A 24,821-nucleotide genomic window follows, 5' to 3' on the forward strand; every position below is an offset into this window, starting at 1 on the left:
TAGAATAAGCAGGTAAGGTATGAAAGCAGGTAGCAAAAACAGGCTATGCATCAGAATAGGGGCAATCAATCACAGTAGCAAAATCTAATGCAAGCATGAGAGAATGGAATGGGCGATATCGGGATGATCAAAAGGGGGGGGGCTTGCCTGGAAGCTCTGCTGCAAAGGAAGAAGGGTCATTGGAGACGTAGTCGATCACAGGGGCAGCATCGGTCTCGGGGTCTACCGGAGAGAAGAAGGGGAAGAAACAATAAATATAAAGCAAACAAAGCATCATAAAGCATAACATGGTAATATGACGTGCCGGGTGTGACCTAACGTATGTCTACACGAATAGGTGAAGGGGGAATTCAACCAGGAATGTTTTCCCGGTTCCGGACCTGTGTCAGACAGATGACCAGAGGGGGAAAGTTCCATGTTCAGATAGTTAGAAGCATCTGACAGGTAAACAGACGGCGTACTCGGATTCGTCTCGTTTTTCTGAGCAACTTTCATTCAAAATTTAAACATTTTTGGAATTATCTTTAATTCGAAAATCCAACTAAAAAGTTAGATGCACCCGGTGTAGCGCACCAGAGGCTGACCATTGGGGCCCAGTTGACTGCTGACGTAGCAGTCAACAGTGGACCATTGACTGGTCAGCATGGCCCTGGGGCCCACTTGTCATTGAAACGTTTATTTTAAAACAGAGGGTTAATCATTTTGTTAGCTGTGGGGGCCCAGTGGTCAGTGTGCGTTTGTGTGTGTGTGTGGGGGGGGGGGGTTAATTAGCAGAGTCATTAGCGCTAAAGGCAAGGCGGTGATGACAGAACGCGCCGGCGACGGCCGTTCGGTCGACTCCGGCGACGGGAGGGCGCGCGGCTGGGCCCGTTGGAAAGCTGCCGAAGCGGCGCTTCCAACAGTGGCGTCGGTTGGCGCCAGGGAGGACTCTAGTGGCGGCGGTGGTGACCTGAAGCGGCGGCGGAGGTCGCGGCCATTGCGGGGCTGGGGCTAGCAGCGGGCTGCGTGAGATCAGTGGTTGCGGGGCACGGTAGGGGCGGAGCATAGCGGGCGGCAGCAGTGAGGAGCAAAAGCCTGGATGGAGGGGCGTATTGGAGCGGCAGGCAGGCAGCAGCATCGGGTAGCGGCAGGCGCAGGCGCGGGCGTCTGCAGGACGCGGGGCGAAGCACCGGATGGATGCGCGTGCGGTAAGCAGGGACAGACGGACGCGCGTGCTGGTGTGCGTTCGAACGAGCAGCGAGTGCCGCGTTCATCTAGGCTAGCGAGAGGTGCCGGGAACGACCGGAGCGGCGCCGGAGTCCGGGCGCTAGTGGAAACGGAGCTAGGAGGCACGGGGAGGCACGCGCTCGTGCTTGCTGGGCTCCTGTGAGCACCAGGAGCTCGATGCCGTGCTCAGGCGAGCACGACAGGGGCCATGGCCACGGCGGCGAGGCGATCCGTGGCGACGGTCTCACAGTAACGGCAACGAGGTAGCTATGGTGTGCGAGGGGGTTAACGGGGATGAGCAGAAAACGAAGAAGCTCACCGAGCGGCACGCGGATGGCCCTTGGTAGTTTAGGAGCAGTAGGAGTCGACGGCGTTCGTCGGAGACGCGCCGGCGATCCGAGGAAGAAGACGGCCTCAATCCGAGGCTGCGATGACGCAGAGGTCGGGCTCGAGGTCGGGGAGGCTGCAGTGGGGTCCGGCAGAGCTTCACGACATGACGGCGGAGCGAGGTGGTGGTTGTGGCCGCGGTGGCGATTGGGAACGGCGGCGAGCATGCTCGGGTCAAAGGGGGAAGGGGATCTGGAGAGCGAGGGAGAGAGCGGCTGAGATGGAGAGGGGAGTGGGTGGAGGTAGGTGGGGGAGGACTCGAGGAGCCGGAGGGGGGGGTGCTCTTATCCACCCGCGGCGTTGCCGGCGGGGTGGTCAGGCGGCGACAAGCCCGTGTAGCGGCGCGCACCGGGTGAACAGGAGGGAGGGGAGAGCGACCGGAGAGGGGGCATGGGCCGGCCTAGCTGGGCCAGCTGGCTCGGGTGGGCCGAAGCCCAAGTGGGGCAGGGGCTTCCTCTCCCCTCTGCTTTTCCTTTTCTCTTTCTTTTTTCTGTTTTCATTTAACAGTAGCCTTTTGCATTTTCTTTTGCACTAATTTTCTTTTGCACTAATTATCTTTTGCAAAAATGTGCCACTGGTGAAAACAAATACTAGGGTCAGTGGTGCACTGCCATCATAAGCTTGGGATTTATTTGAATTCATTTGGAATTTCCATGACTAGAATAGCATTTTAAAATGCTGGAATAGCACTGTCTTAATTGCTATAATCCATCTTGGCTTGGTGGTGATGTTGTTTTCCTTAACAATCATTTGTTATGGAATTTTGGCTAAAAGATGAACTATTTTGCAGCAACTTTTGTGCAACTTCAAATTTCACTTGCAAATTGAATTTGATTCCAAAGTGGGATTTCAAATAATATTTGAATCAAAGGTGATCAAGCAATGCTTAGCAAAGTGAATAGCTTAATCACAGAGGGTTACTGTAGCATGACATTGGGGGTGTTACATACTCCATGGTAAATGCCAACAGTAATGTCAGGAAAGGTATATTGTCCATGGTTATGTTGGCTTCATGGGAGATTCGAAATGAGACAAATGCAAGAGTCTTTAGAAACGTGGCGTTCATGCCCGGTGTAATAGCAAGTAGGACTAAGGCGGGCACTAAACATTTGAGATCCTTGATGCCCTGAAAGTAAGCTTATGAGTTTTTCGGCCGCTCTCGCCCGTTTCGGTAACTTATAAAACTCTTCTTAATTAATGAGATGAGACGAAAATTTCCTTTGTTAAAAAAACAATACACCAAAATTGATTTTAGCTGCCATGCAGCCATCTAACCGAGTGCTTCAGAGTGGTCCATGATTAATAAGCAGAAAAGGAAAAATCGAGAGGATTAATAAGTAAAAAAGGAAAAAAAATCGAGGGAGGTTCAGATTTGCTCAGTTCACCCGTGAACTCAGGTGGGGATTTGAGGACACAAGTTGTCACAGAGCTTCTCATCACTACAAGGTTTGTTTTTAATAACGCAAGTGAGAGAAGAGAAGCTCAAAACTCTCAACCTCAGGATCACTATGCTCTACGGCTCTAGCTATGAGGCCAACGCTAGTCACCCAATTGTGTTAACGAAGTGAACAATGTTTATTATCGTGGTTACAAGTTACGGCTTAGCTACATATGAAGCGAGAACACGGAAAATATGGACTATACTATGCTTATTCATACACTGGCACATAATTTCTAAGGCTAATTCGGTCCTTCAATTTAGTACAAACTTATGTGTACCTGCATTGCATCTAACACTACAAGGAGAGAAATTAAGGAATGTATGTATCTTCCCACTCCATGCACTTAAATTCCCTGAAGAGCCGGATGAGATTTAGCACAACTGAAATAAATTAGGTGTGCTGCTTTTGGTCTTACTTCGAACCCCAGTCGGATGAGATAGATTAACACATAACCATGCCCACAGTATTGATGCTAGCCTTGGACATGACTCGTCAGTCAATAAGATTCAATGCCCCTGCCCACAGTACATTTTGATGCAAGCCTTGGGCACGGCTTCAAGTTTAGTGATATTCTCCGTTATCTCACTTGGGCCTGTTTGCCTTCAGTTTGCTGGTGGATCTTTGAATGGAGAGATTGGATGTGTTCCAAGGATGTCGTGCATGTAAGGTTTAGGAGGATATTTACCTTCTCTTGGTTTAATTCGTTCATGCATCAACACAACTGTAAGATCCGCGTTTTTCCTATTTAGAGTTCATAAATATATGATTGATTAGAGGATATCTCGGCATAATTCATACTTCTACATTTGTATAGGTTATAAATGTGGTATGGATATTGTTGCCCAATCACCCGTAAGCTAAGGGAGAATGTAACCGACTTCATCAACCATGCCTTTAGATAGTCCTATTAAAGACTTGCTCATGATAGACTTGCCAGCTCCAGCACACCATAAACACATGGGGTTGCAATACATATGGAAAAGTTTTTTTTGAAATATATGCAAAGTAAAACTTGCCATAAAAGCGTCCTAATAGAAAATAAACGACCATATACTGGGATGTTCATAGATAATTAAAGTGTTATGAAGAAACATGTGGAAGATAAAAAGTCTGACTCAACCACACCACTTTATTGTCCAATAACCTTTAATATATGGTTATCGGAGACCAACTATGTCTAGGTTCTTATTCTGAAACAACAACAATAGATGTTTCTTAAACAAGTCTAAGAAATGTCCACTTAACAAGCCAAACTATAAATACCCCCAACGGTCAACAACAATAATGAATATAAAAAAAAAATCCTGCTCAGGTCTCTCATATAATTCCTACTACATCATCATGTTGACTATTTCATTTGAATCCAATGTAGTAGATTCCCGTTGCGGAGTAGGTGTCGATGTAGGAATACCTATGTGCATCCTTTGTGGGTGATGATCCAGGCATGACACAGGTTGCATATTTAGCGAAGACATTTGATCATGGATCTGGAATGCCGGAGCTGGCTCAGGGATGTAGTTGTTTTTCACAACAAAATTTGTTGTTGTAGTGGGGAGGTAGCTAAGTGAGGTGTTCTGGGTTGGCAATGGATTATCACAGATACCATCCAATGGGGAGCCACTGAAAGGAATCCCGAGAGATGAGCTAGATATTGCTTGAGGAAAATTGTTGGTGCATGTAACCCTCTTCATAGTTTCCTCGACCATCTTTACCTGCAATGCAACCATGTTAAATGTTAAACACCTACACTAGTTAATATATTGTCCACAATGAAACTATGTTTGTTCTTTCTTTAGAGTTGAATGTAATCTACTATGTCGTTGCATTGGTTGTCACCATTCACGAGTTGATTCGTTACTACATTTAATGCAAGAATCTGATGGAGAAGAAGGATAAACATTTGTGGCCATCAAGACTTGGTACCCATGCCTCTCCATTGGATGCATGGAATCACCTAACAACGTGTTTGGTTGTTTAAGGGAAAGGGATTGGGAATTTATGAGAGGGAATTGCCTGAGGGATTAGGCTTGGCAAGTGGACTATTAGTCCTAATCCCACGTTTGGTGTGGGGTGGGAATTATATGTGGGAATAATTCTAATGAACAATAGATAAAGAAGGGGACACGCAAATGTTGAAACAAAATCTGTAACATGTGAAGGCAAAAAAGAGAATAGAAAGGGAAAATAGATCTGCGTCGAACTTTGTTACGTAGCAAAATCAGATGGGCTACACGCTGCTGGGTGCCCCTCTTGCATGAGATGTGCTCGTGCTCGGCATTGCATCTGTAGATTAGTAAGCAGTTAGGCTGGCCGATTTATTTGGAGGAAAAATGATGTCGCTGCAAGTAGTAGGATTTTCGTGGAGTTTTTTCCTTTCTTTGCGGGAGGTGGGCCAATAAATCTGTAACAATTTTCTTCTAGGCGTCAACTCCCATTCCTTCGCGGAATTACCAGGGTCCCCCCCAGGGAAGAGATCGATGGGAGTTGGGCCTCCTAATTCCCCTTCCCCTTCCCTTGTTAATTCCCAAGTCCATGAACCAATCAAGAGATTTTTAGTCCCAACCACCTTAAACTCCCATTCCCTAGCTCCAACTCCCCCCCAAACAAACAGGCTGTAAGGATTTGAACTTCAGGTCTACATCACCATCTCCGCGCCTATTTTCTCGGGCATATTAATTTTTGTTCATACTTTGTTTGCACAGTTGCCTTGATTGTTTGTGATGTTCTTGCAACTTTCTGGATTGCTCGCATCACCTACAATTGTTAATATAGAATTACACTAAAATACCTTTCATTTCAACAATATCATTAAAATGATATTATCGTTTATATAATTTGATAGTCACCTTTCCACCCCTCCATCCAGTCAACACTATTGATCCTTCAAATTCTCGCAACATTTAATTGGCGTACTGAAACTCATTGCAGCTATGCGCATTGACACATGTTTGCTAGAGGATAATTCGGGATTCAATATGTATAACACACCAATGTAGAAGCAAGACATACCTTTGCTTCTAGGGTTTCAACATTTGCCTTGAGTACCCTATTGTCAATAGAGATATTAACGTATCTTTGACTTACATCTGCAAGATGTCTCATCAAAGAGTTATTTGCGACTCTTAATAGTGAGACCTGTATTGTTTTAGCAGCGGTCATCAGATTCCTTGCTCGTGTAGTATGCAATTTTCATCTTGAGAAGTAAAATAGTGTTTAAAATATCAGACCTGCTCCTCTAGTTCCTTCGTATGAGCTGCTTTTCTACTCCTTGAGCGTCTTGCCGAATCCCTGTTAGATTCTTTCCTGAAATCATATGAGGAATGTGCTTAAAAGGCGGGACTTGAGGGCTAAACGACAACAAAAATAGATGTTCACAAATGTTTGCCAAATATGATAATTGGTATTGGTGTATTTGGCATATGATGTAATTAAATGTAAAATTTTCATTAACGTGCATGAGACATGCACACCCATTTCAATAAGAGGAGGGATAAAACTCCATGAGATAAAAAAAATTGTAGTTTGTGATCACGACAAGCTCCACCAAAAATCCTAACCATGCTAAATCAGGTTTCACACCATGAAGACGCCAACAACAACAAAATAAGATATATCTAGTACGTCTTCTCACACAAATATGAATTCACCCTCCATATGCAAGATTGATTGCGTGGCAATGTTTCAAATTAATTTGTACCACTATATGGATAATAATGCATAAAAAAATCATAAATGTGTTCCTAAGTACATGCCAAGGTGCATGAAAATCAATCAAAATTTTGGATAAAATCTAAGGTATAAGCCAACTCCATCCAGTACAAAGCCACAAAGAGACTACCAAAATTGATGTAGGGAAAACTAAAGATAAAACAATACAGATATCTCCACATAAGAAAACAAAAACATTGGACACACAAGTTATAGTACAAAAAGTAGGATTGAATGGAAGGACCACGAAATAAATATACAACATATATTACCTCTTATTCGCTTTCTCTGCACTAATATGCATAGTTCCAATTGTTTGTGCCTCCCCTTCCATATCACCATCTGATGGTGATGGCTCCAATGAGGAAGAGCTAAGCTGATGCACACTGACATCTGCAGCACCACATGACATTTGTTGCACATGAATCTCATTACCCATATGCACACAAATAGTAAAGCGAAACAACTAGATATGAAAACAAGTGATGCACAGTCAACTTAGCTTAGCATATATTATTCCATAATATTGTTTCATAAGTAGCAAAGACGTAATTAGGCACAATTGAGTACCTCCGGTGTGGTTTTCTGAGCCTTGGATGGAATCTGGATTTTGCGATGCTCCATTGTCATGGGAGCTTTGTCGGCAAATTCCCGGAGTGGTCTGTACATGGGTTTACATGCCAAAAGTGGAAGTTAAACATGAAAGATGCACACTTAATATTTTAGGGACACTATATTCATACGGGAAACAAAGAATTTCTTGAGGGGAATATTTAAACAAAGTGAAAATTATATCTCCTCCCTCCGTATGTAAAATTCCACACATCTTAACCCTAACTCCAATACCTTTCTCCCTGCTGTCGCCACAACCCTCCCAATCGATGCCTTTTCCAGCTCGTGAGAACTGACAAAAATTTGCCTCTTTTCAAAATTTAGTAAAAAAGATACCCATTCTGGAACTTTTACCAAGTATGACTCTTTTGTGCAACGCTAGCTGTTCTTGTTATGGATGACGCCAGAGCACCGATGGACACAAAATGGATTGGCTGGTTCACATATGAGGAAATTCGACTTATTTCCAGAAAAGGCGGTGTCACGCTTAGCAAATCTTGAAATATTGCATGCATATTAATTCGTTGAGCAAATTCGACCTTTTTTTCTTGAAAAAAATTAGTCAACGTATGTGTATGATTTATTTTTTTTATCACAAATCAGAAATCGTTTCCTTCATTTGTACTATGATGATGGTTAAAATAAAGCGATTAGTACTTCGATTAGTAGCGTACCCTTAACATGGCGACGGCGGCGAGATGCGCGTCCAACTTCCGTCTCAGCATCGCGTTGTAAGCCACGGGGTCCACCACCGGGCTCGCCGCAGGCGGCGTGGGGATGACCTCCACCGCGCCCACCATCTCATGGACGTCGTGCCGCCTCTTGCGGCTCCCCTCGGCCGTGGGATTAGGGTAAAGCGTCGAAGCTTCGGGGTTCGCCACTGGCGCGGTGGGGACGTTGAGCAGCCACGGCTCGTCCACGGACTCGTGGAAGCACCATTCTGTCGCGCCACCGCCGACGACCTTGCCGGCGCCCACTCCTCCGAGTCCTCCGGCGAGCACGTGTGCCTCCAGCGGCGGCGACGAGGTCCGGCAGGGGTTAGGGTCGGGCTCGCGCATCGCCTCCTCCAGTGAGAAGAACACGGGCTCCATGGAAGGTTTCCGAAATGGAACTGGGGCAAAGGTGATTGATTAGAACAAAATTGGGCGAGGAATGGTATGGATTAAACTTTCTAACCCCGTGGGGAACCGGCGAAGAGAGACGGAGAGGCCCAGTCACGCGGGTAACACTGAACGGGTTTTGGCTATGGCTAACCCATGGGTTGAGGGTGCGATCCTCTCATGTTTATTTTATTTCAGTAGTACTACTACAAGGTTTTGCTGTCTTGAATACTCGAGATAGATACAAATTCAGCTGAACTGATAATGCAGTTTCGGCCGCGGCGCCACGTTAGTCATACTTCCTGTTGTCCAAAAGATGTTCACCTTTTCTGACGGTCTACCATCGTCTAGACAAGTGTATGTGCTCGTTTAGCATGACAACGCTAATGCAAACAAATATCCTTTATGAAAAGAACAAAAAGTGTTAACAGCAAGTGTAAATACGTGTCACTAATACGACATGTTTATTCTGCCTCGTTGCGAGCCCTACGTTTCCATGTGATTTACAGGTGTTCCTAACTTTAAATTATTGTTGTATATGAAAGGTAACAGAAACACTTAGCTTCTAATATACACTATAGCTAGAGCGACAAAGGTTGAGTGGAAACCTCCCCGTCTTTGCTCAGGATGTGTTCCTCACACGGGGCCACCCTCTTTTGAGAATGATAAAACGACTTTACCTATTAAATTTATATATTACATAAATATGTTCTCTGAATATAGGTGACGGACCTTGCGAGTTGGATGCGTTATTATACCCTATATACACTAACGTGGTCCATACCGATAGGCCAGTATTAGGCGCGGGCGCGCCGACCCAATGTTTCGGCCGGTCAGCCCCCATTGTTTGATCTGATGATTTGTAGCCAGTCGCCGAATCATCTCCTTCCTATCGCTTTGGTCAACGTGAGCAGGAAATCCCCTCCTTCATGTTCCCCGTGAGCATCTCTGCTCTCGCTCACATGCGTGTGCGCTCAGGCGAGGGGTGGCAGCACCCCGTCCCCTTGCACCGCTACTCGTTGCAGCACCACCGTCGTAGCCCCCTACCACCCTTCTGCTGAAGCTTGCAGTCGCCGCACGTCGCGTCCATAGCTCAGGAACCAGGCCATTGCAGCTCCGGCGGCGCCGGTTCCAGCGCACGTTCACCATGGTTGGAGCACCACCGGCGTTGCTGTGGTCGTCGACTTACATAGTCGTGCCCAGCAAAAAACTTGGAAAGTAGCAAATCCACCATTTGTCAGTTGAAGCAAAAAGTTACCCGGTTCCAGCAGAATTGAACACCGGTTCCAACAAAACAACTCATCAAGAAGAACTCTCGGGTGATCGATTGTAGCAAAAATTTACACGGTTCCAACGAAATTGAACAGCGGTTCTAGCAAAAAAAACTTACTAGCAAGAACTCTCGTTGATTGATTGTAGAAAAAAATTGGCCAGTTTGAGCAAAATTGAATACCGGTTCCAACAAATTCATCGGGAGGTTGAAGCTTTACCAACGAATGGTTGCAGTTTTTTTCCGCCGCCCGGGGTGACGGCCGATTCCAGCACGCGGTATCATCCTCTCCGGTGTTGCAAGACTGCCGGTTGTAGCAAATGGCGGTTGTCGTTCCAGCAACGCCGGATGCTGGTTGTAGCACCAACGCGTCCGCTCCCGTCTTCTCCATTACCATCAGCCTCAAGGCAGCAAATTCCGTCGCCGGTCGCAACAACTCCTGCTACCGGTTGCAGCATTAGTGCCCGCGGTTGTAGCACCGCTGGAAACTACACCAACCACCGCATGGGCATGGTCTTCATGGCAGCGCCACCGCAGCATTGGTGACAACCGTGGCAACTCCAGTGGTCGCTGGTTGCCCCTGCTTGTATCATTCCCAGCCGCTGGCTGTAGTTCGCAGCAGGCATGGTGGGGGGCCTTGAGGCGAGCGGCTCTCGCAGGAGAAAAGGTATCTAATGAGGTTAGGAGGTAGCTCGCCGGAGCAGCAGATCGGTATGATGTGGTACTTGGCTTGTTTATCAGAGAGAAGAGGAAAGGATGAGGAAGAAAGGAAAGAAAATAGTGGACGGGGAAGAGATAAGGCACTGGACGGGGTCTCACCCATTATAGTGGACCTGGAAGTGAAAAGCGCTGAACGCGTGCGTGAGGCGGCCAGCCCATGCTTTTGCCGGCACGCCGAAGACAAGTGTTTTCCATAATGATAGGACTACTCTCATCCAAAATTTCATATTTTCCTAGTCCAACATTTATCTCTTCCAGTTTTGTATCGACCCAATGTTTGGTATTTCGAGGACACAAAAAAGTACAATCCCTTTCCACAACCCCCATGTTGTCACGTTCGGTGCGCTACTTAGATGGTTGCACAACCATATAGACCCCAGGCTTTCCAACCAACATCAGCTCTCATGCTGATGCTTGAGGCTGCCGGTGGGAAAGCCCGCACGACCACCATGGACGGCGGTGGCAAGGCATCCCCATTTGGTCTAGTTTCATTCATGGATGCTCAAATCTATTCGGATGCTAGTGTGACGGTATTGCTTCTCTGTCCTTCGGTAGTGCGTTTTTGAAGGGATGGGCTTGTGGTCGTGTCGCGGTGAACTGGATGTTCTTTCAAGTTATTAAGTTAGACCTAATAATAAATGTGATCCACATGTGACCACTCTCTTTTAAGAATGGGATAAGAATTTACTGGTTAAATTGTATAAACACACACGCGCGCGCACGCATGTAGAGAGAGTTGATAAGGTTATGCGAACTTGTATCCTCGTACTAGTATACGACTCGGTTGATGACTGGCATAGAGATGTTAACCTAATAGTATGGACTCGTATAGGGATCTGAGTGACTCACTCGGATGTAATCAAAGTGATTCACTTGCATGAATTGTTGAGTCGGATAGACCCACTACGAGATACAACTAGTTTATGTCATATGTTAGTCTCACGAACAATGTAAATGTCATGCCATAGACCGGAGTTCAGATGAGCCCATTTTGCATCACTTCTTAACCTTTGTTTTCGCATAATAGTCGTGAGATATTTGGAATTTTACTACATTCAAGTGTCCTTTTTGCCTGATTCTACCATTGAACATATAAACCCTGAAGAAGTGCTAGGCAGAACCAAGCCCTCCACGTCGCCCCTAATTCGCTATGAACAGTTTTGCTGCCACCGCCTGTAAGTTCTGCACCCCGCCGAGGGCATTTTAGTCTTTTCACGTGCAGTATAAATCTCAGCGAGCGCACAACGCACCGCGCAGGGGAGAGCAGCGCGAGGAAAAAAACAGAGAAAAAGGGCAGGAGGCAATGGGCGCGTCTCCCCCGCGACCCTCATCCCCTCTTGCCGCCGCCGGCTCCTCTCCTCTCCCCACACCTTGTCTGCCTCCCTCTCCGTCGTCTTCTCTCGCCCCAGCCGTCTTTGTCCTCTCCTGCGCCGCCAGCCCCGGATCTGGAGGAGGAAGAGGAGAACCGGGCGTCCTGGCGGTGGCTCGACCGGCGGGCACGGAGGCATGCTTCTCCGGTGGCGGTCAACAGCGGCGTCGGCGGTGCGGGTTGATTCACCGCCTGAAGCGACCAACGGCCAGCGAGGAAGATGGCTTGAGGTGAGCCGCCACACCACTCCCATCTATCCACCCCTTCTCTCTGTTGCTAACTCGCGCTGCCACCGTTCCCTGCCCCTTCTCTATCGCTAATCACCTGTTCTTGGCAGGAGGAGCACGGGTCAAGGGGAGCCTCCTTCGATCCTACAAGGCTCCATCTCGAGCACTTGAACGCGACACCAAGGACGGTGTCTCGGGAGGACGACGACAGTGGTGTGCAGCCTGGAACCCTAGGTAAGGTTATTACTTTCTTCACTGTTGAGATGCCACGTTCTTCCACCCGATTCCCTTCCCCGCATTCCCCATCTTTTGTTTCCTCCGTAGGCTTCTCTGCTCCATACCCATGGTCGAGCTGCCACGTCCTTCGCCCAGATTTGGTGCAGGTTTAACTGAACTCTTGATGATGGTGAGCAGATTTACTAGGCAACCATATCTCATTGGTGGAAACACATCATTTCTACCTGATTTCGGTTACTACTTTATAAGGGCAAGCATGGTGTCAGCCGATAATGCAACTGCAAAATTGGCCTACTATGCCTAAGATAGAGGCTCATGAATCAGAAATGGGACCCTGAAGCCGAGCATATCCCCATCCATCGGGAAACTACTACAGTCCACCCTCATGTTGGTTATACAGAACTACTGCAGTCCACCCCTCTTCAGTCCATCTTATATAGAAATCTCAAGCCTATATCTATATAAGATGTACGTGCATACATATACATTGCTTGAGCAACAACAACTTGTATACTACATACTCCTCTCTATGTGTATGTATGCATTACAAAGAGAAGAAACTGGCAATAGAATTTGTCAGTCGATTCACGGAACAGGGAGGGGAAGTTTTAACAACAAAGTGTTTTAGTTTACTCCATCCTTGATCTGGCAGCGGAACAGGGACCTGCTGTACTCCTTATAAACTATTTTAATTTATAATCATCTTTTATTTCTCTCCAGTTTTGTCAGCAAACACACCGAGACGTTGGAATAAATTGATGTGGTGTACAAGGAGCTGGCTTTACAGTCTGGCGTTAAGCACTGGGGAGGAGTTCCTTCTTTAGGTGGTGAGCTCACTTTCATTTGAGATCCTGTGGGTGTTACCGTAATCATGCCTTATGTTGGCACAATGGCAGATTCCAACCTCAGAGGCCTGGTAGGTGGCAAGTACACCACAGGACATGCAAATGCATTCTCTCTATTTGTTCATTCATGTTTTACATCTTACTCGATCATGTTGGCATCCAGTAATCTTATATGCATGTGGTTTCCTCAACCTGGAGTTAAATACAGGCTGGTCATGAATGAGCTTATAAGTGTTTCTAATGGTCTTTTTATGCATGAATTATTCAGTTATTTGAATCATGGGTTTGTTTTGGTATATGTTCCTTCGATGGTGACCTGTTCAGTTGAACTTTTGACAGGCTAGCTTTTAAATGGGTGTTTTAATTTTTTTATGGTGTTGTGTTTACATCACTAAACATGTTTTTATATACTTGATCTATGATGCATTTTTTTTGAAAATTACTCGGTGCTCATTGATATTAATTTATGCTTCAAAATGCCATTTCTCCTACAGCATTGTGAATCTAAACTGTATAGTGTATGCCAGTAGTTTTTGCTATTGATTAGTTTCCTAGGTAGAACAGAAGAGCATAAAACCATACATGTAACCTGCAGATTCAGTTACCAATTTACCATCAATATCATTTGATTCTTCTTGGAACTCAAGGTAGTGGAAGTGCACTGCTGTCCTGTATATGCCCGATAATTTTTTTTATTCTGTTAGTTATTCATATGGAAATTCTAGCATAAGGTGTGTTAGGAACTTTAGTTTTTTTACACATTCGTTCATTCTTATCAAAGTCGCGAACAGTTTAGCTTGAATCCAATGACTTTAAGAAGTTTAGAGATATTTTCTTATAAAATATTACTGTTTATTGCCCCCTCTGATCAACAATATTATTCACCATGGTATATAATGTGGTACAGATTTTTCTTCTTCTTTAACACAGACGTATTTAGAAGTATCTACAGTTGAAACATGGAAATGATGCAATGAAATTAGTAACATTTGTATACGTGAACTTTGTTTCCCTGTGGGTGCTAATTTTATGTTCCAGTCCAAACCTGTACAAGTATGATCTATAAAAGTAAAGCATTTTTTGTAATATTAATTTGTGACATTTGTAATCTTGCAGCCTATTTGTTTGAGCACTGCACAGGCAAGGACACAACCTCGGGCACCAATCCATTCTACCTTGCACATCTTTTCCTGCATTTACATTTTTATGTGCTTTCATTGGTCATGTTCTGTGTGTTTTGGGCTGACCCAATGCATTTCAGTTAATCTATATGTACCGTTGTTTGTTATTTTATATACTTTCATGCATTTTCTATGCCTGATCTGTTTCCTATGTTCTTTCCATTTGTGTTGCAGATCATGTCACTCTTCCACTGTCTTGTTGGTTCATGTACTGTTGTTCGTTGCCAAAGTTTGTGCTTCCTCTTTTCAGTTCTATTTTCTTTGGATTCTGAGATGCATAATGATTGAATGTGTTTAAGTTTGTCCGTTTCTGCCATGTGTTTTGGGTGACTATGTACAGTTTATCTATTCTATCTGGTGCATCTTGTGCTAAACTTCTCGCTGGATGTGCTCTAATTGGCTATCGCATGTGTGCTCTAGCCTAAGCCATTGCATTTGAAGTTGTCACTTTCTGAATTTTTCATGTTCCTGCTTGCATGCGCTGCGATTGGTTATATGCAAGGAAGAATGGTGTCCTGTTCTTTTTATTTTTATTTTTTCAGCCTCCACGTTCCCAATATTAATTAGTCACTTGGTAGAATTCTTAATCTGTGTATTTTCCATGCCTGAGTTGTTCTTGCTTTGTTATTTTCTTTTGTATTACAGGTCTTGTTGTTGTGGCACTCTCTTGTCATCACACGCGCTGCTGTTTTTGACTGCCAAGATTTGTGCTGTATATATTATAGTTCAAAAGCTTTTCGTTATGCTTCCTATCTCGAAAATAAGAATAGCTCCATGGTTTGTTGCTAGCTGCCTCCTTCTTTTGCCGTTGTTTATATTAAGTTACCTTCAGAGTATGGGTTTGTTATTTCCAGTCCTAATTAGTTGGCAACTTTAGTTTCATAGGTTCAGTTTGTGTTACAAATTTATAGGTCAATAATGACATTTAAGCAGAAGATTCTTTTCGTTATGCAGGGTGAGAAAGGGTGCTCCAGAAGGGCCAGAAATTTGGCCATTGTAAATTTGGACCAACACACATGAATTTCATCACCCAGAAGGGCCAGGACTTGGTGTTTTTTCAGAGACACCAAGCATGTATCCACCAGCGCAACAATTGCATGTCTCTTCCAGTTGGCAATTGGGAAGGCTTTCTGTTCTACCAGGATCATTTTTCTCAGGCTCTTATCCTCCAAATTATGCACCCATCTATAGTCATGCCGATGTAGTAATGGAACCCTTACATGGTAAGTTTCTAATATTGTATTCCTTCTCATTTTAAACGTTGTGCTACAAATAGTAGGCCATCGAACAAGGGTGTTTTATATTAATCTAGACCAAAGTATAAAAAAATAAATTTGTAGGGTCTGTTATTAATGATACAACCTTTACTGTCTAATTTCAGGAACTCACAATGTATGAGGAGCATTGTGTTGTAAAACAAGATTACAAAAATGACCCAAAACATGACTTTGTTCTTTTGTGCTATGAAGATTGTGATGCATTGTCAGAAAAATAAAACCTGCTCTGATGACTTCATTCTCCTTTATTTTCTTAGTCACCTATGAACCAAGTTGTGTCAACTAGGGCACAACAAACTGTTCTTTTTTTAGAAGAGACAACAAACTGTTCAGGCAGGACCATTTGGCGTATCACACCGAGGGCCTCCATCCGTAGTTGCTTATGGTAGTAATTATGCATCGTTGTCTTCTTCAACATGGCCTTCAAGTGGCAAACAAGAAATTGCCTGATTTCTCATGTTTTAATTTAAGCTTTGTAGCCACTTTGAAGCTTGCTTGCTACATATTTGACAGTACCTACATTAGAACCAAATATGTCTTAGTACATCCATTAGAACCAAATATGTTTTAGTTAAGTGATGTTCCTGAGGCCTTGCTCATACATATTCATGTTTTATTATCAATCTCTAAACTACTCTTGCATGGTTTGAATGCCTGGTTTTCTCTTGGTTTTTGCGTCAGGGGCGCAAAGGGTCATACTCTGTCGCATATAAGATATGTTGCAGATCACCTTAATGATGCAACTTATAATTAGAGAACATTCTACAGGAACCAAACAAGTATTATTAGGGGTTGGATGATGGTATGGAAGGCATTTTTATTTTTGGCAATGGCAACCCACCAGACACACCCACCATGAAGAGCTACTTAGATGATGAAGTCATATTCGATACCGATGGCATCTGCAACGATGACTACGTGATATTCATCACTACTCACCACGAGCTAAATGATCGAAGCTGTCTATATGCATAACCTATGTGTAGCTTTCTTGATAAACGTAGTATAAATAAGCTATCGTAATCTAATCCCATGCCTTTCTCATAATGCTATATATCAATTTCATACGAAAATATCTATTCTCTTATGATCCAATCGGCATCTAAATATTCTTACGTGCGTGGTTTGAATGCTTGGTTTGTACAATATTTGTCCCCTTATTTCCCTGATCTTTTTAGTTTTAGTTTCTGTTGCCGCAGACAAGCAATTCAAATGCAGAGCTACATCAAAGATCCGCGTCAAATAATTAGGCCAATATAAATAACAAAATTTGGGCGTAGTGTCGTAGTCGCCTCCATCCTGTAGCATCTTAGCTCTTTGTACATTTTGATTGTTCATTTTACTGGCTCCTTCATTTTCGTCTGCTAGCTCAATGATTTGTCATTGTTATAATTGGTTCCTTTCTGTCACTGCTGGTCTTGAACACATACTGGTGGCATCCGATGGGACAAATTCGACTGGTCTCTATCCGAGAGGAGAGATCCGGGGGAATGTGTGTTGAGGTATGTTAACTCATCAGAGGAATGCCTCTTTATTTTGGTTCCCCTTATTTTATTTGTTGCTGCTGGAGCTTCTTTGGTTGCCACTGAAACATATATACTACTTTTGGAGGTAGAAAACGATATGGCGTTGTTTGTACTGAGGCCTGAGTCTGATCATTAGGCATCAATTTCTGGATTACTTTTCAACAAATTTGATAAGTTGGTTGTTCTTTGGTATCCATTTTCACAACTGGTGAATAATGTTAGATGTATGTAATACAGGCTCTCATCATGTTGGTACATGGTGAATGTTCCATCAAGTTGTGGATGGCTCTAAGGCATGTGACACCAATGATAGATACTCCTGCCGTGTCATGAAGCTCATTAAGTGCTACAAAAATATTTCACAGGGGTAATTGTTTCTGTTCTTCACCAATCTACCGTGTCAGATGTTGTTTTATTATTGTTTGTTCTTCGTAGGCATAGCCTATTAATTATTCACTTGTCCGTAGGTATGTATCATGGCTCTAAGTCACGCACATGAGATTTGAGACTTTTTTGGGGGCTAATGATAAATATTGTTGGTGATAAGGAGTGTATGCTTATGTGCTGTACTTTTCATTATCCAATATATGGATAATATTTATCATTGTCAAAAGAGTGCACCTCGGGATAATGGTTATGAAATATTTTTCCTATATTATTATGTACTTCAACCTTTTCATATTTCAAAGTGGTTGTGAGAATGGCTATGAAATTGAAGAGGCGGCCAGAGGAGGTAGTGAGGGAGCTGCTCCTTCATCCTCCCCTCCATACTGTCGGTAATACATTATTTTCTCTCATAGATTTAAAGTGATTTTTTCTGTTGTTGCAAAGCATGGGTATTTAAAAAGCTGCAACCCAGTAACTTTGATTTTCATAGTCTACTCTGCCTTCTGCGTCTACCTTGTTGTATAAGAGACCAGTCAGCACTATGTATACCAACAATAACCACACACATGAATTCTGATTTGTGCACAAGGAAGCTCACAAATTTGTGTCCATCTTTTTCGTAGTAATCATATTGCTTGCATATTTTATTAGACTGATCATAGTCACGATGATCAGACAGATAATATTTGGTAGAGAAGATTAGAAGAAACATTTATATCATATTTTTGTATGTTTTTTCTGTAGAAAAGGTACCATGGGTTGATTGTGTTGGATCCCATTACTATATGATGTATTTGACTGCTATTCCTAAGAACTGCTCCTGGACACAGTGCTCTATGTTGACATGTCTTACATTTTATTGTGTCGCCTATCTGTATAGTTATTCGGATCTTACATTTTTGTATTTTTGTCGATGCAGGTGTGTTCTTCCTACTATAAAGCAACATGGATTTCTTTAAATTAAATTGTGCATATTATGGAAAATAAATCTTGTGTGTCTATAGTCATGTTCATGTATGTTCTGAACTGAGACAAATATTCTTCATTGTCTATGCTTTTTCCTTCTGTTAATGATGATAGTGCAGCTCTCCATGTTATTAATTCCTTACCCATTCACTTGAAATATTGCCTAAATATTATTATTTTTGTAGTTGGTTCAGCAGCCTGACTTAGATCTTCTACATTGCCCATAGAGAATCTTCAAAAGTGTAGTCATATAGAGAATCTTCAAAAGTGTAGTCATATATGTCACTTGATAAATTCCAGGACATTAATCTATACTGCTCCTATGCGTTTCAGCTGTCACAAATCCATGGTGAAATAAACAGGAGAATACATGCTTGCAGAAGTTGTCAAGAGGCTCCATTTAACCATCAAAGACCATGAGACCTACGAATCCAGTGATAGAGATGGACACAATCTCTCCTTGTGGAAGGACAATGTATCAATTGCCAACAAAACCAAACATTTCATCCTATCTTACCATGTAGTACTAACTTAACTGCAATGTATCACCTGTGTCAAAAACTATTTGAATCGCGTATTTGGCTATCTATGATATCAAACCTTTGTGTTCTTTCAATATCATATACACTCGAAAGCAAGGCCATTATATGATAAAAACCCATGTGCACTCCTAAGTTTATCAAAATAATTGCTTTCAGTTCATAGTGGGCTTTCGCCTTTCCTACACAACAAACAATTCAAAATATTTCTATATTGATTCATAGCACTTGATAAACAAGTATACATCAAAACCGTATGCTAAAAAAAGGCAAAGGGATCTCTTTTAGTTCTTGGTTCAAGTTTGTCTTGCGCGCCAAATGGCGCGATAGGTCATCTAGTGTCGTTAAAGGTGAAGGATATTTCGAGCACTGATTGGAAAACACATTTTTTGGGGTGAAAATCACGCTAATTGATGTTTATAATAACCTACCATGTGAAGAGAAGATCACATGGGAATAAAACCATCCACACATGGTGTTTCAGAGGAGAGGGCGACATGCGGTACGGGCACTGCCCGTTCGTACCAATGCTTGTACCGTACGGTGCCACCACCTGGTCAACTATTTAACCTCTGACAATCAGATCTCGCAGGAGAAGAACAAAGAGGGCATAACCGTGAACCTTAAGTAGAACACCTGGTCAACTATTTAACCTTTGACAATCAGATCTCACAGAAGAAGAACAAAGAGGGCATAACCGTGACAATCAGCTGATGACGTAATGGTGTTCTTCAAGCCTAATAGCATTGAAACAACAACTTGTGGTGCGATCCTACGGCTGTTTGGACATGCCTCGGGCCTGATCGCCAACATGGCAAAGAGTGCGACACTGCCAATACGATGTTCTCAGGAAGAAATGATGATGGTTTCACCTATGCTGGGATGCCCAGTGGCACCCTTTCCTTGCAAATACCTGGGGCTGCCTTTGACGCTCAGAAAGCAGACTGCAGCTCAGTTACAAGCGTTGGTGGATCATGTTGGAGACTGCTTGCCTCTTTGGAAAGCCGCTACTCTACCTAAAAGTGGTAGGCTATTAGTCATTCAGTCAGTCCTTTGCACGATTCCGGTACACTCCATGCTGGCACTGGACCTCCCCGCAAAAACGCCTAGCTGCCCTCGCAAAGATTTGTCGCGGTTTCCTGTGGTGTGGCAAGAAGGAGGCGAGGGGTGGCAATTGTTGGCGCCGCCTCCATCGACGCCGCTCTTCTTCTACCTCTTGCCTCACACAAGGAGAAACTCCACGCACACCCATGCACACATGCACCAAGGAAGAACTCACAAGCTTTGCCAAGAGGCTCCCTTGGCGATCACACAGTGGCTACATTGTTTCTCCAGCCCTCACGGACTTTATCTCATTGCTTGATATGCAACATATATACAAGGGGATGGCCTCACGCATGTGCTAACTAGTCGGCACGTTCGGCCACTAACTACACGTACCGCACGCCCAGGTAACTACCCTAGAATCCCTCCCAGCTAACAACTTATCCATGCAGCCACTAACTAACCCGTGCATGCATTTGACTCGACTAAACACAATACTGCTGTAGTTTGCACGCACACTCGCCACCACACGGCCACATGCATGGCTTATTGCCATCAGCAATTGCTCCGTCGCATGGGACATGGTTTGTTCTCCAAAATGGGCAGGTGGACTTGGTATCCCCAACCTGCAATGGCTAAACAAAGCGTTGAGGGCAAGATGGCCATGGTTGCAGAAGGCAGACAATAACAGGTCATGGGCGAAATTCCACATCCCGGTGCCAACGGAATCTCTAGAGTTGGTCCGGGCAGCGGCGCGCACTTCGGTGGGTAACGAAAAAGAACCCTCTTTTGGAAAGACAGGTGGATCAATGGGTATAGGCTACAGGAGCTTGCCCCGACAGTGCATAGACTAGTGCCCGATCGGCTAAAAAGATCAAATCTCGTCTCGGAGGCGATACATCACAATAGCTGGGCAAGTGACTTGGGACCCAACATAACCACGCAGGCCTTGGAGGAATTCCTACAGCTGTGGCCTCTCATAACTTCTGTTCAGCTCACGGAGGATGTGGAGGACGTGGTCACTTGGACCTGGGAGAAAGACGGGCAGTTTTCAGCGAGGTCAGCTTATGCGACCAGGTTCATGGGGCGCACGGTTGCCCCGACGGTGGCTTTCACTTGGAAATCTAGAGCGCCCTTGCAGTGCAGTTTCTTCGCGTGGTTGGCTTTCAAGAACCGATGCTGGATGTCTGATCGGCTAGCACGACGAGGGCTACCACATCAGGAAGCCTGCCCGCTCTGTAATCAACACGAGGAGACCATTCAACACCTCCTTGTGGGATGCGTTTTTCCGAAGCAGGTCTGGCATTGGATGGGAAGAACGACGGGCAGGCAAGATTTTGAGCCGAAGCAAGATGAAGGTCTTGGGGAGTGGTGCACTAGACAAGAGCGTACCACCATGCACTGCAAGTCCACTAGGGCCCTATGCTTACTCACGATGTGGATGATTTCGAAACACCGCAACGACATTGTGTTCGACGGCCCGACACCTTCCCTCTCGGCGACAATTCCCAGGATTAGGGACGAGGGTAGGCTGTGGGCTAAAGACGGCCTCTTGAAAGGAAATGTAAGAGGTTTTGAGGTGGATGAGGGTAGGCAATATCGAGAGGCTGATGACTTTGGGTGGTGCCGGATAAAATTCGGCATGTAAATATGTTGTACATAAGACTTGGGAGTCCCTCCCCCCTTCTTTAATGAATGATACGCGCACTCGTGTGTATTCGAGAAAAGAAAAGTAGAACACCCCACCTTCGAAAGGGATCCGGAGGAGGAATCGGTAGAAGAGCACCGCCACGCCAACACCTCAATCAAGGAGACTTCAACGTCTATCATCATCATCATCATCATGCACGTCCTTGATATCAGCTACTCCATTCATCTCTTTGTAATACCAAACCCTAGGTGAATTCATATGTGTATTACATTAATCATTCATCTGTTATTTCCATGAACATTATGATGATGTTTATTGTTTCTATGTGTGAATAAACTCCATAGTTCCCAGGGACATGGAGGAACCCTAGTATGTATATGATCTGAACACCGATAACATAGATGATTTTCTTTATATGTTTGTGTTAACTATTCTTCTTGATGTTCTATGAAGTCGAACTCACAACATTTGCCTTTAAGGACTTGAGGGATGCTACTATCATTGTGATGCGGGGATGAGGAGGTGTTGCGATGACGAAAGCTATTTCCCTCCTTTGTAGAATGTTTCATAAGGGGAATAAACGGAGACCTCAAAGCGTTAAGCCACGTCCACGGGTAGACCCTTAATCATTGCCGCCTTCACCTGGGAGGGGAAGGGATGGTGGTGGCGTCCGTAGATAAGGAGCTGTGGCAACATGCATGTATATTTATTTTGGCTCCACCCACGCATGAAAACATATAAAGTGGATTAGTTATTTGAACTCAGATTAATTGCGCATTTGCACAATTACGTAGCAAACACAATAGTAGTGAATCCAGACTCCCTGAGAATGCATTAGCCCTATTGAAGTACCCATCACTTTCATTTACTCTCATGTTTTTACTTCAATTCTAGCATACTTTAATTCTTGTCACAATACTCTTACAATATTTTAATTTTCACCTTGCCTTAGCTTCTGGCGGTTATTAACTTGTAGGCACATTACGATAAACCTCTGTGAAAGGCAAATACCATTTTCAGAAAGTAAGAGATATTGAAGTGAGGTGCAAACATATATATTCAGCTGAACTGATAATGCAGTTTCTGTGGCGGCGCCATGTTAGTCATATTTTCATTGTTCAAAAGATGTTCACCTATTCTAACGGTTTATCATCGTCTAGTCAAGTGTTTTCATTCTTGCGAGTACATAGAGAAGTGTGATCCACGGAACCTCATACTATGTAATGTTGCTTGTCGTCTTCTATGAGCATTTATGGTTAACCTTTTTGTTTTCATTCAGGTGTTCATGTTTTGTCTCTCGAAACCAGAACGCATAATGTTGTGATATATATGCTCGTTTAGCATGACAACACTAATGTGGACAAATATCCTTTATTAAAACAACAAAAAGTGTTAACAGAAAGTGTAAATACGTGTCACTAATGCGACATGTTTATTTTGACTCGTTGCAATCCCTACGTTTCCATATGATTTAACACGGTTGTTTCTAACTTTAAATTATTATTGTATATGAAAGGTATGGGAAACACTGAACTTTTAATATACACTATACCTAGACTAACAACAGTTGCGTGGAAACATCCCCATCTTTGCTTTGGACTTTGTTGGGTGTATTAGACATAAAAAGTGTTCCCCACACGAGACCACCCTCTTTTGAGAATGATAACGTGACTTTACCTATTAAATTTATAAATAACATATATATAGGAAAAATACATCTTACGATCCAGGGCAATTACCCCATATGCATGTCTCATATACTATCATGTGATAGTATATATTGAAGGAAATATGCCCTAGAGGTAATAATAAAGTTGTTATTTATATTTCCTTATATCATGATAAATGCTTATTATTCATGCTAGAATTGTATTAACCGGAAACTTAGTACATGTGTGAATACATAGACAAACAGAGTGTCACTAGTATGCCTCTACTTGACTAGCTCGTTAATCAAAGATGGTTAAGTTTTCTAGCCATAGACATGAGTTGTCATTTGATTAACGGGATGATGTGGGTCAATCTGTCAGGAGGCGGGGTACAGGTAGACCCACAGTACGGAATGAAAACAGTGGATCTGAACAATCTTGGGTACACAGACGAACCATTCGTCCTAGCCAATGATGTGGCGCAGGTTTTCTATGTGAAGGACATGTCTACCAAACCGAGAAAAAAAAGAAGGAAGCGAATACATCATACGATGAGCCAAAGCGCCACATAGTTCTTTCAGGAAAAAGAGACATCATGGGATTGGAGGGCAAGATAGACATGTCTGAAGATTATGAAAGGTTTCATGAAATTCCTCCCTTCAAAGTCAAGGCTGACCCAAGCACCCTGTTAAACGATGAAGATTATCCATGGTTACGACGCAATAAGCAAAGGACCCAAGCGAAGAAAAAATGAAGACTTTCTCTCCACAACTATTATGATGATGCCTTCGATCTAGAATATCACTGCAGTTACATGTGAAGAAATGAAATGCCTTTTGTAACAGATGAGTTTTCCTCCGAAACCCTGATACTTCGAAAGAGATTGTCCATTTTGTACACGAAGTGCATCCAGTTTTTGCCGTAACCCTCAACTTTTTAGCACATGCTATGTTGGTGAAATGATGATACCATGCCAACTTTTAACCTTTTCAGAGTTCATTTGTAGTGATTTTCAATTTCAGGGTCATTTAGCTCAAAAAATCAGTAAATGCATGAAAAATAACAAATGAAGTCAGAAAGGGTTGAAAATTGATGATGTGGCTTTGAATGGTGCATTTTGAACATACAAAAAGTCTGGAGTTCAAATAAGTTCAAAAAATGAAATCTCTTTGTAACAGATGAGTTTTCGTCCGAAACCATGATACTTCGAAAGAGATTGTCCATTTTGTACACGAAGTGCATCCAGTTTTTGCCATAACCCTCTCAACTTTTTAGCACATGCTATGTTGGTGAGATGATGATACCATGCCAACTTTCAACCTCTTCCAAGTTCCTCTGAAGTGCTTTTCAATTTCAGGGTCATTTAGCTCAAAGAATGAACTAATATAAAAAAGAATGAACTGGAAAACTTTTATGAAACTCTAATAGCAAAAATAATAAACTAAAAGAATAAACTAGAAAACTTTAATGAAACTCTA

General features: G+C 43.5%; 1 protein-coding gene and 1 long non-coding RNA gene across 13 annotated transcripts; one reads left to right on the forward strand and one right to left on the reverse strand.

The window, feature by feature from the left end:
- Nucleotides 1-4,144: 4,144 nt before the first annotated feature.
- Nucleotides 4,145-8,649, reverse strand: LOC123172650 (bZIP transcription factor RISBZ1). 2 transcript variants are annotated; one of them, XM_044589605.1, is made up of 7 exons: nt 8,532-8,649; nt 8,030-8,466; nt 7,314-7,404; nt 7,016-7,136; nt 6,263-6,338; nt 6,045-6,170; nt 4,145-4,747 (listed from the first exon to the last, which is right to left on the reverse strand). In XM_044589605.1, exons 2-7 carry the CDS (start codon nt 8,444-8,446, stop codon nt 4,367-4,369), a joined length of 1,212 nt encoding a protein of 403 aa, XP_044445540.1. In that variant the 5' UTR covers nt 8,447-8,466; nt 8,532-8,649; the 3' UTR covers nt 4,145-4,366. The 2 variants fall into 2 exon arrangements, with proteins under 2 accessions (XP_044445540.1, XP_044445533.1); XM_044589598.1 differs by having other exon boundaries at nt 8,030-8,621.
- A 3,057-nt stretch (nt 8,650-11,706) lies between these two features.
- LOC123182589 (uncharacterized) lies at nt 11,707-19,024 on the forward strand. Of its 11 annotated transcripts, XR_006492256.1 has the most exons (8): nt 11,707-12,044; nt 12,152-12,275; nt 12,999-15,081; nt 15,259-17,083; nt 17,345-17,474; nt 17,575-17,883; nt 18,414-18,508; nt 18,794-19,024. It is a non-coding gene; the product is annotated as an uncharacterized lncRNA (long non-coding RNA). The 11 variants fall into 11 exon arrangements; XR_006492258.1 differs by adding an exon at nt 12,366-12,447 and having other exon boundaries at nt 17,345-18,508; XR_006492262.1 differs by adding an exon at nt 12,366-12,447 and having other exon boundaries at nt 12,999-13,105; nt 17,345-18,508.
- The last annotated feature ends 5,797 nt before the right edge of the window (nt 19,025-24,821 follow it).

This window comes from Triticum aestivum, chromosome 1D, assembly GCF_018294505.1.
Source record: "Triticum aestivum cultivar Chinese Spring chromosome 1D, IWGSC CS RefSeq v2.1, whole genome shotgun sequence".
Classification (NCBI taxonomy): Eukaryota; Viridiplantae; Streptophyta; class Magnoliopsida; order Poales; family Poaceae; genus Triticum; species Triticum aestivum.